Source organism: Amblyomma americanum, chromosome 1 (genome assembly GCF_052857255.1).
Source record: "Amblyomma americanum isolate KBUSLIRL-KWMA chromosome 1, ASM5285725v1, whole genome shotgun sequence".
Lineage (NCBI taxonomy): Eukaryota > Metazoa > Arthropoda > Arachnida > Ixodida > Ixodidae > Amblyomma > Amblyomma americanum.
Window position 1 is genome coordinate 22,992,171 of NC_135497.1, and position 14,018 is coordinate 23,006,188.

Genomic DNA, 14,018 nt, shown 5'->3' on the forward strand with positions numbered 1-14,018 from the left:
CGGAGGTGGCTCTATTTTGCAGTCCCACAGGATGTGATCGTGGGTAGCACGTTGGCCACAGTGTTTGCAGTTTGGGTTGTAAAGATCTGGATAAATGTGCGCGAGGAGTGATGGGGTGCGTATCGATCTCGTCTGTAGACGACGCCACGTAACCTCTTGTTCTTTAGTAAGTCTTTTGTCTGGAGGGGGGAAAATTCTCCTCTCTAGTTTAAAATGATTGGTGAGATCATGATATGTGATCATTGAGTCCTTCGTGAAATTCAGGGAGCCAGAGCCTACCTACCTACTTGCGACGTGCGCTGTTCAAACTTCGCGCCAATTATTGAAAAACTCCACTCGCGTTGGTTGACTTAGTTGCCGCGTGACGGCAGCACTTGGCGTTTTAATTCAGCAGTGCATGTCGTGGACTATCCATTCGCTCCATGATAGGCCTCGTGTAAGAAAAGCTGTAATCTCTCCAGCCCAATATTCGACGTGTGCAGGTAGCCCGACGGCAAGTTGCAGGGTGGACGTAAGGAGAACGGCGGCGTGCGCGCGCGATTCGCTCTTTGATTACGCAGGCTTGCGCCGGCTACGTGTGTCTAGATTCTGCAGCTTCGCCCCAGTGTCAGCGGGCCGACAGATGTAGGGCTTGTTTGCAAACCAGTGAAACAGACGCTGTTCAGTTTGAAAGGTAATTTAAAACCTCCGGTACGAGTGCGCGCGTGGCCAGCAATGGCGAAAAGCTTGCTTGTTACATATTTATTATGGCTTACGCTTGGCTGGTTAGGCGCACATCACTTCTACCTTCGCCGCGACCGGCAAGCCTTTGTGTGGTGGATGACATTAGGTGGTTACTTTGGGCTTGGCTGGGTCAGAGACATTTGGAAAATTCCGGACTACGTGAAGTACGCCAATAGTGATCCGGAGGCCGTTGAGAAGCTGAAAGAAAATATACGCAGACATGCTAAGCCGCCCTCAAGCACTGTCAGGTCGATCGGCCAGATGATTGTTGCGGACGCTCTGGGTTACATGATCTTATATGCCTTACCAGTGGACCACATTCCACCGAAATACATGCCTCTCGCCATGCTACCAGTGCCTTTGGCTGTTGCCGTTGGTGAGTACCATTCGTATAGTTCGTATAGCGTTCTCTGAATTGGTCTGTTTCATATGTATATGTGCTTGAAACTGGCAGAACCCACTGAAGAGCTAAAAAGCGACGTAATTAGCTTAAGTATTGGATAGTGAAGCGTAACAGCCAGTTACCTTCAAATGCTTAGTTAAAGGTTAGGTGACCAAAACATGCCTTCTCTAGCATTTCGTGGAAAAAAGTGCTGCTGTTTTTTTTTTTTTTTCTTTAGCATGAGAACATACGCCACACATTTAAGTATTTACAGCTGGTAGTTCTTATCTGAAGATAGCGTCATTCAGGGCTGACATCTGCGCTGTTCCCCTGGAGACAAGCATCACCTGGCAGTCGTAATTATCTTGAACCTTATGGTGCAAAAGCTAGGTTGGCAACCAGTAATGCTATTTTTGCAGTGCTCATGTCTAAAGCTGCATTAAAACAGTGCTTACCTGTGACAGACGCCGCCGACTAAAAATCGTGCTTCTGCAAAAATTTAGCCCTTGTTTCACATCATTAAATGGTCGTCATTTTGAAGATGGGTCACGTTTGCATCCTGCATGTCGACGATCTGGGTTTTTGGTACCCATTGAGCTGAATGGGTGTTTTCAGAACTGTCTGTATTGAGGTAGGAGTGATGCGAGTGCAAACTGAACCTATGATCTGCTTGACTTAGTTGTTAAGCAGTCATGCCAGGTTATGTTGTGAGGGTATGTTACTTGAATTAAATGTTGTACCAGCTTAGTTGCCCAAAACCTAGGTTTACATTTTGAACTACTTTGGTTGTATTTGTATGTTATAGAGCCAAGTTCAGCAGTGCTGTTGTCATAAAGGTACATGGAAAAGCATGTATATAGTGGTGTACAATCTGTGACAGTGGATTTGAAAATTGCATACAGTTTCATTTAGCAAATTCTTACAGTAATGAAAAGTTCTCATGCAAAGCTTAGTTATTTAATGCAACTGGACACCTTGAGCATACTGTGGTGGGTTTATAACTTTACCTTTTTGTTTTCTGTAGCCCTCATGTTTGGAGGGCAGATAGTGTTACCCTAGCTGCTTATCAGCATAGGTACTTTTGTATCCTTTCTACTTTCTATTCCTTCTGCAGCCCCATATATTCATGCGAAAACAAATTTTGTAATGGAAAGTTTGCTACCTTAATAAAAGATTTTCATTCTGCTAGGTGAATGAGGTGGTTTAGCAACTTCAAAATTTTGTATGTGTTTGAAACAAGTTACAGGAACATTTGCAATAGCTGGGAGATCATGAGAAATGTAATATGCTTGGCTATGTGCATGTTTTACATCTATATTTGTGGCTGTTTCCAGTCATCATCCTCGTAGAGGTAAACAGCAGAATAGCTGATAGGGGAATTTTTTATACTGTTCTCTACTGTGATCAGGCAAACTGAGTTAATGAATTTTTTGTGACATACATGTACTTCGAAGCACTGGAAGCAGGGACATAGCCAAGGCTCAAAGCCCCCCCTTCCCCAATTTTGAAGTTTAATTACTTGATCTCTCTTCTCCTCCAACTGCTTCACTGTAACAGCAAGGTGAAACATCCCCTATATCCGTAAAAAAAAGTTAATGAAGGGAAAGGAGAAAAGAAGCAAGAACATCTGGCAGTGTCACTGACTGTAACTGCACAAGGCCTTCCAGCATAGTGGTGCTGATTTTTGAATACATGAATCCCTGTGAAAGAGAAAAGACAGGGAAAAAAACTAAATTCATTTTGCCATGGATATATGAAATATTTATACCTTTCATTTTCCAATGCCTTGAGTTGTACCAGGTGCTTTAAGGAAGACCAGGTGTACCAGGTATTTTAAGGTAGTAATTCTCAAAAATAGGTTTTTTAAGGTAAAAATATGGCTTTTTCAGCATAGTAGTACCAGTGTTGGCAGACGCCAGAAATCTGGTGAATCGTTCAAGTAGTAAGCTAGTTAACTAATTTTTAATAATTAACTATTAGACATAGGGACCTAGTTGCAATTAGAGGTTTGTAGCCGGCCGTTAGTAATAGCCTTATCAGTTTTTAAAATTTAGAAAATGCAGTTACCCTTGGCGCTGTGGCTCGGCAATATTTGGCTTTTTTGCCTGGTTAAGTGCACTGGAAAGGTTGCTTGCCTGCATGCTTTTTGAAAGAGCATCATTTTGGCATGATGTTGCCAAATTTTGTCGAGCCACAGCGCCGAGAATAATTGCGTTTTCAAAATTCTAAAAGGTGATATGGCTATCACTACCGGCTACAAATCTCTAATTATAACCAGTTGCCTAGCTGTGATAGTTCAAAAGTTAATTGTCAGAAATTAATTAACCAGTTTACTACTTAAGACAATTCACTGGCTTCCCGTGTCCACCAGCACTGGTAATACCATGCCTCAAAAGCCATACTTGTACCCCAAAAAGCCTATTTTTGAAAATTACTTAGTCTTCCCTGAAACACTTAGTATACTTATGTATAGCTTATGGGATGCGGATTCATTCAAAAGAATTTATTCCTACTTTGCCTCACTATGCCTCACTAGCCAGTCAGTTAGTGCTTGTTTCAGTGAATGGAGTTTGCATATGCCCTCATGGTTCTGGCTTTTTTCATTGACCTCCATTGCCTGACCATGCAGAAATATTTTTTTCCACGAAGCCACTTCCCATAAACATTTCTCCATGACTACCTTTGATTAATTTCTTTGTCTAATTGTTCTTCTAGAAAAGCTACAGCTGTTAAGGTGGTCTTGAGGGTTGTTTATCCAGCAATTTTAATGAAGTTGTACTCATAGGTGTGCGCAGGCCTTTCTATAAGTGGGCGGCCGATGTACAAGGTAGTGTCTCTTCAGCTCTTGTGGGTAGCACTGAACAATCTATAGTCTGCACCCGGTGTATAGTCCGCTGGGTCAAATTTCAACTAAAAATAAAATAGTTTTGCTTAGATAGTGTGCACCCAGTGTATAGTCCGCAGGGACGAATTTTGGCTTAAAATAAGTTTTTTAGGTTTTCCGCAAGCAGTATGCAATGTGTAAGGAAGCAAGAAGTAAAATTGCATGTTTTCTTAGACCGCACCGATTTCAGTCCTATAGAACCCATTGAAATCACGTTCCCTGGGATGGTCGGAATGAAACAAGTCAATCATGTCAGATTCGACGAAAGGGTCTTTGTCTTTATCGCCGTCAGAATCCGATACCTCTGTTGCAGCGGTTTTTAATCCGGCTTTCCTGATGCCGTTGATTACAAGCTGTTGTGGCACGACTTGCAATGATTCAATGACCAACTTGCACACTTCCATTTGCTTACCCACTCGCACTTCCACTCGCACAAATGCTATAGCTATCGCAACAGCATTTGCTTGCATATCGAAGTTTATTGCATATCAGGGCTGATTTTGCTATGTTATTTAGCACAGTAACATGTCGTAGGCGCCCACTCTGGGCACGTTTTTTTCTTTCATTGCTACCGGTAGGCTTCTCCGGCTTTAAATGGTCTGGAAAAAAAAATAATGTATAGGCCGCACACATATATAGTCCTCATGACGCAAAATTTCATCTTTTAAACATGTATAGTCCGTGGACTATGGTCCGGAAATTACGGCACTTTCCCGAAAGGGTAACTCCCAGGCTCAAGGCTCACAAACATGCATGTGTGAAAAGTAACATAAAACCCTTTTGAATATGATAGTTTTTCTTTTTCGGAAGATTTGTGCATTTTTTGGCTGAAGGCATTCGCCTATTGCACAGGATATTGCAATTGGTAGTATGTTTGCTCACCTTCTGGATGTGAAGACTGTCCAAGTGAAATGTTTTTGTGCTAGATAGATAGGTACTATTGGTATCCCCTTTGAACGGGGAGGTGGTGAGTGCCATCTTGCATAAAAATTAAGTGGCTATTTTATTTATTGTGTGCTTTTTCCGTTTTTTTTTATTTTGAATCCTGTTCTGTTTTTATTACTTGAATACCAGGTGTCCATCTGGTGGGCAACATTGGTGAACAGACGGGAAACTTCAAGATGCCACTGCTGGGGGCGTACCTGTCATATCCGCTCTACTTCTGGAGTACACACAGCGTCTTCTGGACCAGCCTGTTATCCAGCTACTGCTTCAACAACTATGCCAAGAGTTGGCGCTTGAAGCCACGGCCTGCGAAGCCACTGTACCAACGACTGGCGGTGTTCGTTACATGTGGCCTGCTCTACACCTCTTTGTGGGCCTCATGGCTGTATTTCAACTGCAGTATGACTGACAATGACGGAACAGAGGTCAAGTGCCGTGACTCCATCCAGCACTTCTTTGGCAGCCCCCTGTGGCAGGACTTCAAAAGCGTTGTGATGGCAATGTACCATCAGTTGCGGCACAATGGCTGGGGTGAACTCTGGCGGCTACTCATGGAAGCTCTTGACCCTCAGGGGGAGGCCAATGCCCTCAAGGTGAGTGCTACTTTACTGGCTAATCCTCTTGACATCTTGGTTAATCTCCTTTGACCTTCTGTCATGAAATTACCTGGGGTTGTAGGTAAAGGGGGACTAACCAGAGCTTAATAAGATTACCCCCCCCCCTTCCCTCTCTGTGCTGAAAATCAGTGGAGGCCATATAATGGGCTGGAGGGCCTCCTTTGAGGGTATGTGCTGCCTCTTTCTGCCACACACACATATATGCTTGCACATTGTTGTGTTAAAGTAAGCATGGTCATGTTCATCCCATGATTGTTTTTCTGGTTTTGGTGAAATTTTCATGACAGATTGGAAGATATGTTCACAGAAAGAAATCGACATTAGTTTTTCAATGAACGGTATAGCTTGGTGGTAAAGAAATTGCTTACCACAACACAGCGTTCCTGCAATTTCAGCATTTTACAACTTTGGTATCTTCTAGAAGAAAAATAATCCACTTTTAATACCAAGTCTTTTTGTGCGCAATTTACACCACCCTTTTTCTTTTGCCAATCAAATGCAGTATCTTAACATGCAAGAGTAAAACAAAAAGACTGAACTCGACACTAAAACCTAGCTTCTCAAAATTAGGTGCAATTTAGCCCCTTTGAAGGGGCCTTCATATTATTACTTTGAACCTTAATTTTTTTCCTCAAATTCTTTGCTTGTCACAGTTTTGATTAATAAATTGTGGTTTTAAGATGACACATTTGTTGTACAGGGAATACTAATTTTGCCAAAACTGGAAAACGTTTAATTGTACTAATCTTAGAGTGCAAATAGAGGAAACTGTCATCATTGATTTCACAGTGATATTCAGGCACTGAAACTTTCATGCCTCAGATTGTGGGTTTACAAACCTTTCACACATGAGCATTTAGCATCCTGTTTTATTTTGTAGTGGGAAAAAATTGTGTAGTTGAGTCTTCTGAAGTTGCAGACATCATGTTCTTCAGCAACTTTCAACTGTACTTTGGGACAACTTTCTGTCGCACCGCAGCAGAAGGTAGTACAAGCATGAGCCATCGCCTTCCAGTGCTGCTGTGTGGATGGCTCATGAGCACGTGTGAAGAGCGCACTTGTGGGTGCCATCTCCTGGCGCTTGTAGCTGTTACTGCAGTGCCACAGAAAAGTTGTCTCCGCGTATAGGATAGAACACTCGAATAAAATCACCACACTGTTTGCAGTACACAAGACTCCTCCAGGCAGTACTGCTGAAGGTTCTCGTAACAGCAGGCCAACAGGAGATTAGAGCACCCTCAGTAGCCTAATGGGAAATGAGGTTTGGCACTTGCAATGATACATCATTATATAGGGCCTCCACAATGGCTCAGTGGTTATGGTGCTCAGCTGCTGACCTGGTAGACATGGGTTTGATCCTGGCTGCGACGGTTGCATTTCGATGGAGGCGATATGCTAGAGGCCCGTGTACTGTACAATGTCAATGCATGTTAAAGAACCTCAGGTGGTCGAAATTATCTGGAGCCCTCCACTACGGCATCCCTCAGAGTCCGAGTTACTTTGGGACGTTAAAACTCCATAAATCCATTAAAAAATCCTCATATTGACCCATTATCTGTGAAGGTCTGGAGTTCTAGTAGGTCTTGGTTGTGTTGAGAAGATAGGCATGCTGAGGGGGTAGTGCAGAGTTTCCAAATTCCGTTTCCAGCATTTTTTCCACACTTCGTGCTACTTGACCCTTTTGAAGTATATTACGTTCCAAGGGACTTTTTCATTAACTTTTTCAACTATTTTTATGGCTTGTGCATTGAAATTTTTTTGCACTTAACATGAACATAATATCTTACATTGTAGTGCAGAGTGCGATTATCAAGGTGTCATTGCAGCTTTTAGCCATTTTTATTTTATACTTTTCGAAAAAGCATCTGTCGATGTAAAAACTGAAATGCTAAACATTTTAAAAGTTGAAAGTTTTCCTCTGTAATAGGGGAGTAATTACTCGTTAGCCTCCACCCAAGCATAGCTATACGACTACAAAGAAAAGCTATATAGCTTCCACAGAAACTTTCTAGTTGAAAAAAAAATGATCTGATAACAATAGATAAAAACTTTTTTTAATAATTTAACATGATGGCTTATATAAAGAACCAAGGCAATTTTAAAACTCTTTAGCTTGGCACCAAACTCGAGAGCTTGCACAAATGAGATTATATTTTAGGAGTGCATGGGTTGCATAAAATTAACCAAAGGGACTATTCAAAACTAAAATAATGTTTGAAAGCAGGGATTTGTGTTTTGTAAAGTCAGCAGGTTTCATTGATTTGTCTCTAGGATTAAGGGCAATGAATTTCTAAAATGCATTTGAGCTAAGCATTGTCTTGGAAAATGCCAATTTAGAGTTTTTATTCAGCAGAATGGTATGCATCTTACCTTTTCAAGTACCGCAAAAACCGGACTATAGGTCGGACAGGAATATAGGTCGACCCCCTAACCAATTCTAAAAATGAAAAAGATCTTTTTTCAATGGGAAAAGTACCGAAAGACATCCTTACTTTGAAACAAATGCGACTCGAAAGGTTGCACAATGGTGACAGTATTTAATTTCATTTAAATGCTGCTTGTATGTACACCCGGCAAATTTTTTAACAATATCGCGCACCAATCGGCCCGCGTGTTTGTTTCTGGCACAGGCAAGTACGGCGCCGTAGAGCAAAGCCCTCCTCTTCATGAATCGCCGCAACCAGGATGGCGAGCCTTTGAATTGCGCCCTCGTGAGTCTAGAGGCACGCGCGATCTCTGCCGCTTTCACGCGGATGCATTCGGCAGTCACAGGCAGCGATCTTGCTCGCAGCGCAACGTTTCCTTCCTATTCTCGATACACTACGGTCTGCCCACGAAATGATGTTTTCTTCTGGTTGCTGCAAGTTGTAATACGCAGCTTCTGCCTCCGCCAGTACTGAATGCTCTTTTCGGATACTCCAAATTCGCGCTGTGCCGCTAGGTTCCCGTGAGCTTCCTCGTACTCAATCGTGTTTTTCTTGAAGGCGACGGTAAATTGCCGTTAGCTTCCGCTTTGCATCTACTGAAACGCAAAATGGCGGCACTGCTGCTGATGGCGATGGTGATGGAGGCTGTTGACTTCAGCCACCCATTGTTGCAAGACTTCCGTATTTTTTCCGCCAATGACCGGTATATAAGACGGGGGTCGACTTTTCACCATGGTTTTTTGAAAAAAAGTTCGACCTATATTCCGGTTTTTACGGTAGGACCTAAGTTATGTGCCACATGTATTTCATGGATAAAAAATACTATATGGGTATTTTCAAAATTATACAATTAAAATTAGAAGCTTAGATTAGCAGATAGAAGAGGATTCAAGCAACATTAACGCTGTTCTTTGGTACTGCCAAAATAACACAGGCTTAGCTTGCAGTCATCCATTTTGTCATTAACAGTTTTTTAATGCGGTTGCAAAGAACTGAAACAACATTTGTAATGAATGTACTTTCCAGGTTTATGGAGTATGTTTAAACTTTACCTATGACATATCTTTATCTTATAAAATATTTTAGCTGCTTTTATTGGCTTGGATGGTCCTTTGATATAGTGGGCATTTTTTCCATGTTGGACATTAATGGTATTAGCTTGGGTTTATCTTTTTTACTTTTTCAGTGTGCTTAGCTCTTAACATCGAGGGTACCTAGGTGTGTTTAGTGATGGGCAGAGCGTAATTATTCAGTGTATCGGCTGGCAGTTATATGTAGCTTCTACTATGGCACAGAATTCATATATTTAATATAGCGGATCGTGTAAAGGAGCCTTGTCGATTCAGAGTTTGTAAGAGGGGACGTTTATAAACATAGTTCACTGAGCAGTCAGCCTTCCAGCCTTTCAAGAGGCCTGGAGTATGCCTAGCACTTTCAGGCTCCACTCACCATTTCTTTTCAGAAATTTTGTTTCTCTATCTAAATAATTTATGCAGGCCTAAACGAAGATAACTAGCCTAGTTTTCAAAGTAAACACCGATGTTAATTTAATTGTTTGATGCAAAGTTTTTTAGAGAGTCATGATGGCTGGATTTTGTAATATTGAAACACCGGGATTTGTCTGATTACTGGAGGGATTGGGATAAAGAGGTCCATATTGTTTATTTCGAGAATGCACATTATGTTAGAAATGAAAAAAAAATGTTACTGGTGACAAAACCTGTCTGCATGAAAATGGCAGACATACTACCAGGCTCTCTCTTTTTTTAGAAATATTTACTGCATTCGCTAGTTTATATAAAAAGGCATGCTGTTTGCATGCCCAGAAAAAGCTCTGAATTCTCAGTGCACACAACCATGTGCAAAGGGCTGTCTAGCTGCAGGCATGTGCCTCTTATGCACCACGCACGCTAGTAGACACCAGGCATTGACAGCTGCCCTGCAGCAGCTATGTTTGAATTGCTTGGGCACCACTCTGCTTGATAAGCGTGATGGTGTAGAATGTTATGCCTACAGTGTATTCTGTGGTGTGACTTCCAGGTGCTTGGTGTTCAGTCCAGTGCTACACAGGAAGCCATCACAGCAGCGTACCGCAAGTTGGCCCGCCAGTGGCACCCTGATCGCTTCAAAGAGCCTGATAAAAAACCGCAAGCGCAAGAGAAGTTCATTGAAATTCAGAAGGCATATGAGGTCCTTTCCAACCTGAAGTCACGGCGCCTGAAGAAGAATGCCCAAGAACGTGAAGACCCAGATGATTCTCGCAGCGAGTTCTGATATCAGATGTTGCTCATGGATCTAAACCTGCTAGATGTGATCATTCATAGCAGACTGTTACTTGGAACCGCACTTTTTTTTATGGCATTTTTTTTTACTTTAAAGGGATATGAGGGATATGTGCAAGCAATGGTGCCTTTTTGTAATGAGTTCTTAAGGTAACAAAGCATGAAGTCGGCATCAGCACAAGGTTACGGGTCGCACACCACTTGTCTTCACTTGCAGCTTGCATCTACACTCATTTTTAAATTTCCTGCTGCCAAAGCACAAAAAGTTGTGAATTTTTGTTTGCTGTGAATGTGCCTTAAATTGTACTTCTTGTCCATTATTGTGTTAAATTGTTCTGTTTCTGTGTGAACTTGACATTCCAAAGATTTTTATTTAACATAAAAGTGCAATTTCTGCATGCTGGACTACTGAACAAGTCTTTCATTGCTGTTTTTCTGGTTGCATTGAAGCAAAGTTGTTATGAAGGCTGGAAGCATGATAGATGTGCTATTGCAGTGAAGAGTTCAGGTTTGAATAAAGCAGACATTCTGTAAATGCCTTAACCTGCTGTTTTGCTCAAGTGTCGATGCTGTTTGTGATGTCCAAAGCAGAATTACGTGTGTAACTCTAGAGTCTAGGCATTAATGTTATCGATCTTATTGTTGATAGACAAGACCAGCAGTGCCATAACTGAAAATTGTTGGTCGGCTAAAAAGGCTGGTGTACCAAACCAAAAAGCTTGTAGTCCTTTTTGTAATGCCTTCAAGAGTTAGCCTTCCTAGGCATTGTCCGTCTGGTTAACACTGGCATTCTGTTGCTCAAATGCTATGGTTGAATGCTGTGAGCAGAATTGTTGTTGGCACATCAAAACAAACTTTAACAGCTGATTTTAGTCTAAGTGCAGGAAGGTATTAAACATGTTTTAAATAAGATAGTGGCATTAATTTCACTCAGTCTCATCTGACGTAAGAACGTGAACGTATTTATAGGTAACAAGTTTCTTAAAGTGCCCTTCATTACGCAAAACTAATCATGTGCTGAAGGAGCAGTAGTTTGCTGTACCTGTGTGCAGTGGCCAGATTGGTCTCATTGTGCACTGCCAACATTGTTGGGGGTCTTGGAGGTATGAGGAATACAAAGAAAAAATTTGTAGAGCTAGGCTTACCTGCTTAGCGCATGAATCAGCGAAAGCTGTTATAGCTTTGGTTTGGCATTCTGCTGTGGAATCACCCTTGAGTTTTGCATTCCTTCGACCTCTTCATAACCTCCCCCTCCCACGGTAACCACGCTCTGGGTTCTTACTGCAGCAGACACATTCTGGTTGCGCATTCCTCCACTTGCCATAACATCCCAAGCCAGTAGGCCACCAATCACCTCCCATCCTCTCTCTCTCTCCCCTCTTAAACTTGCTCTCCTCCTTAAATGGGGAGAAGGGGATTTTTTCTCTCCACTTTGCCACTTGTGGCAATTGAATTAAATTCTGTCAAGTTAAATTAATGAATTTAGTAACTTAGGTCTTATGGCTGACACAGTAGATGTTATAGTAGAATGCAGGGCAATATGGCTAAACCAAAGCTATAACAGCTTTCGCTGTAGAAGCTCATGTGGTTTGCCAGCAGTGTACATTTTTTTATGTATATTTATATGTATATTTCTTTTTCAGAATATATTTCAAGTCTTCTGCCACCAATGTCATGGGATTGCTGGTTTTAGGAGCATGGTCTTGTCATACTGTTTGCACACAATTTTCATTAATGCAGTAGTTCTAATCACCGGTGGCAATTGCATTATGGTGTGCCTTACTGTGACAGAGTTGGCATGTTATGCAAAGTCCTTAACAATTTCATTGTGTGCTCGAGCTTATGGAGTGGCAGCTTTCCTACGTAGGCTGGTTATAGCCTTATCTTGCCATCCAACATGTAATTATTTTTGAGTGGCACTCTGAGGAGGAGTCTCGAGAGAGTATTTTGATGTACTTGGCTTCCATTTTTTTTTATAGATGTGGTGTGTCTTCATGCCATGTCTGTGATTATTCTGAGTTTACATGCTAAGCTGTACGTGAAAGCTGGGAGGGCTATTGTTGTGTCTGACATCCATTTTTTTTGTGGATACAGTGTGCTTGAAGGTGGGTTTTTTTTCAGCACTTGTTAAATTTGCTTTCTAGTTGAAGTGCTTTTCTGCACATAATGTTTTCGGTTGTAAGCAACCAGCAGCTCCTTTGACCATTCCATTTATAGTCGTGCCTCGTTAAAGGACTATGGACACCAAATTTTTGCTTGCGTGTTTTTTCTTTCAAATGATGTGTTAGACATTTGTATACATGGTGCACCCTGTGGTATTCGTGTACGACCGCTAAATAATTTATAATTGAATTTCTTCTTGGTGCTGTTTTGGTTTCATCGACCAAACGAAGACTGTGACGTCAAGTTGATGTTTTGGTCATGGGGTCCACTAGAAAAAAAACTAATATAATCACTGACAGATCATTTTTTGTGATTCCAGGTCTTGGAAGAGGCTGGATTAAATGTAGTGAATTAAAATGACATATCAGCAATTATATTACAGCTTTTCTAGTGGTTCACATGACCAAAACATCAACTTGACGTCACAGTCGTCGTTCAGTCGAAACCGAAACAGCATGAAAGAAGAAATTTAATTATAAATTATTTAGCGGTTGTAGGCAAATACCACCCGGCAGTCCATGTATTCTAATGTCTAACGCATTGTTTGACAGAAGAAAACGCGCAATAAAATTAGGTGCCTATAGTCCTTTAATACAGACACTTCGGTTCCTGAGCAAAACTGTCGACAAAGCGAGTCATTCATAATAATGAATAATGAAAAAAAAATTGGAAATAAAAACACTTTGTAACTACGCTTCTGTGGATAGTAGTAGTCAATGAGGTGGAAATTGGATGAAACTTTGGCAGGGTGAAGCGCATTATTCTGGTCACCATTATCTTTTACATATTGTGCAGGTTGAAGCCCCTTGAACACATTGAAAAAGTTTGGTCCCCCCAAAAATTGTACATAATTAGAGTCCATGTTTAGCCGCCGCATTGGCAGAGTGGTTACGGCACTAGGCTGCTGGCCCAAAAGACGCGGGTTCGATCCCGGCCGCGGCGGTTGAATTTCGATGGAGGCGAAATTCTAGAGGCCCGTGTGCTGTGCGATGTCAGTGCACGTTAAAGAACCCCAGGTCGAAATTGCCGGAGCCCTTCACTACGGCATCTCTAATAGCCTGAGTCGCTTTGGGACGTTAAACTCCCATAAACCAAACCAGAGTCTATGTTAACAGGCGTCATATTAATGGTGCATGACTGTACATGTACAAGAAATGGCAGTCACCACTTGAGAGACACCTTATTAACCCATGCTATGCAAACCAACAAATTTATTCCGAAAATGTTTAGTGTGAGAATGTTTAGTGGGTTTAGTGTGACATCCCTTGGATGTCAGTGTTCCCACGGGGTATATATGTATATGGACTGTTTGCACGCCCTACACACGAAGTGGCAAGTGGCTCGATTTGGTTGCTGAAGGTTGTCTCACAAGTCGACACTCCACCGTCACATTAGATTAGTCCCGTGCACCGCTAGCTTCCACTTTTTGATTTATTATTTATTTGATTAAGCAAGGCCGTTCGCAACACTACGCCGGCTGCTGGAAACCCTCCTATGTGACATTCTAACAGAACCCCATAACCGCAATCCGAACATTACAATGAATATATGCTGGTATAGAAAGAAATTAGTTTTCATCGACGGACCCGCGAAATG

At 41.8% G+C, this 14,018-nt stretch overlaps 1 protein-coding gene across 1 annotated transcript; it reads left to right on the forward strand.

Annotated features, from left to right (window-relative positions):
• The first annotated feature begins 478 nt into the window (after positions 1 to 478).
• Positions 479 to 13,116, forward strand: wus (TM2 and DnaJ domain-containing protein wurst). Its single transcript, XM_077644123.1, has 3 exons — positions 479 to 1,099; positions 5,064 to 5,527; positions 10,018 to 13,116. The coding sequence occupies exons 1-3, from the start codon at positions 715 to 717 to the stop codon at positions 10,249 to 10,251; spliced, it is 1,083 nt and encodes a 360-aa protein (XP_077500249.1). The 5' UTR covers positions 479 to 714; the 3' UTR covers positions 10,252 to 13,116.
• Positions 13,117 to 14,018: the final 902 nt, after the last annotated feature.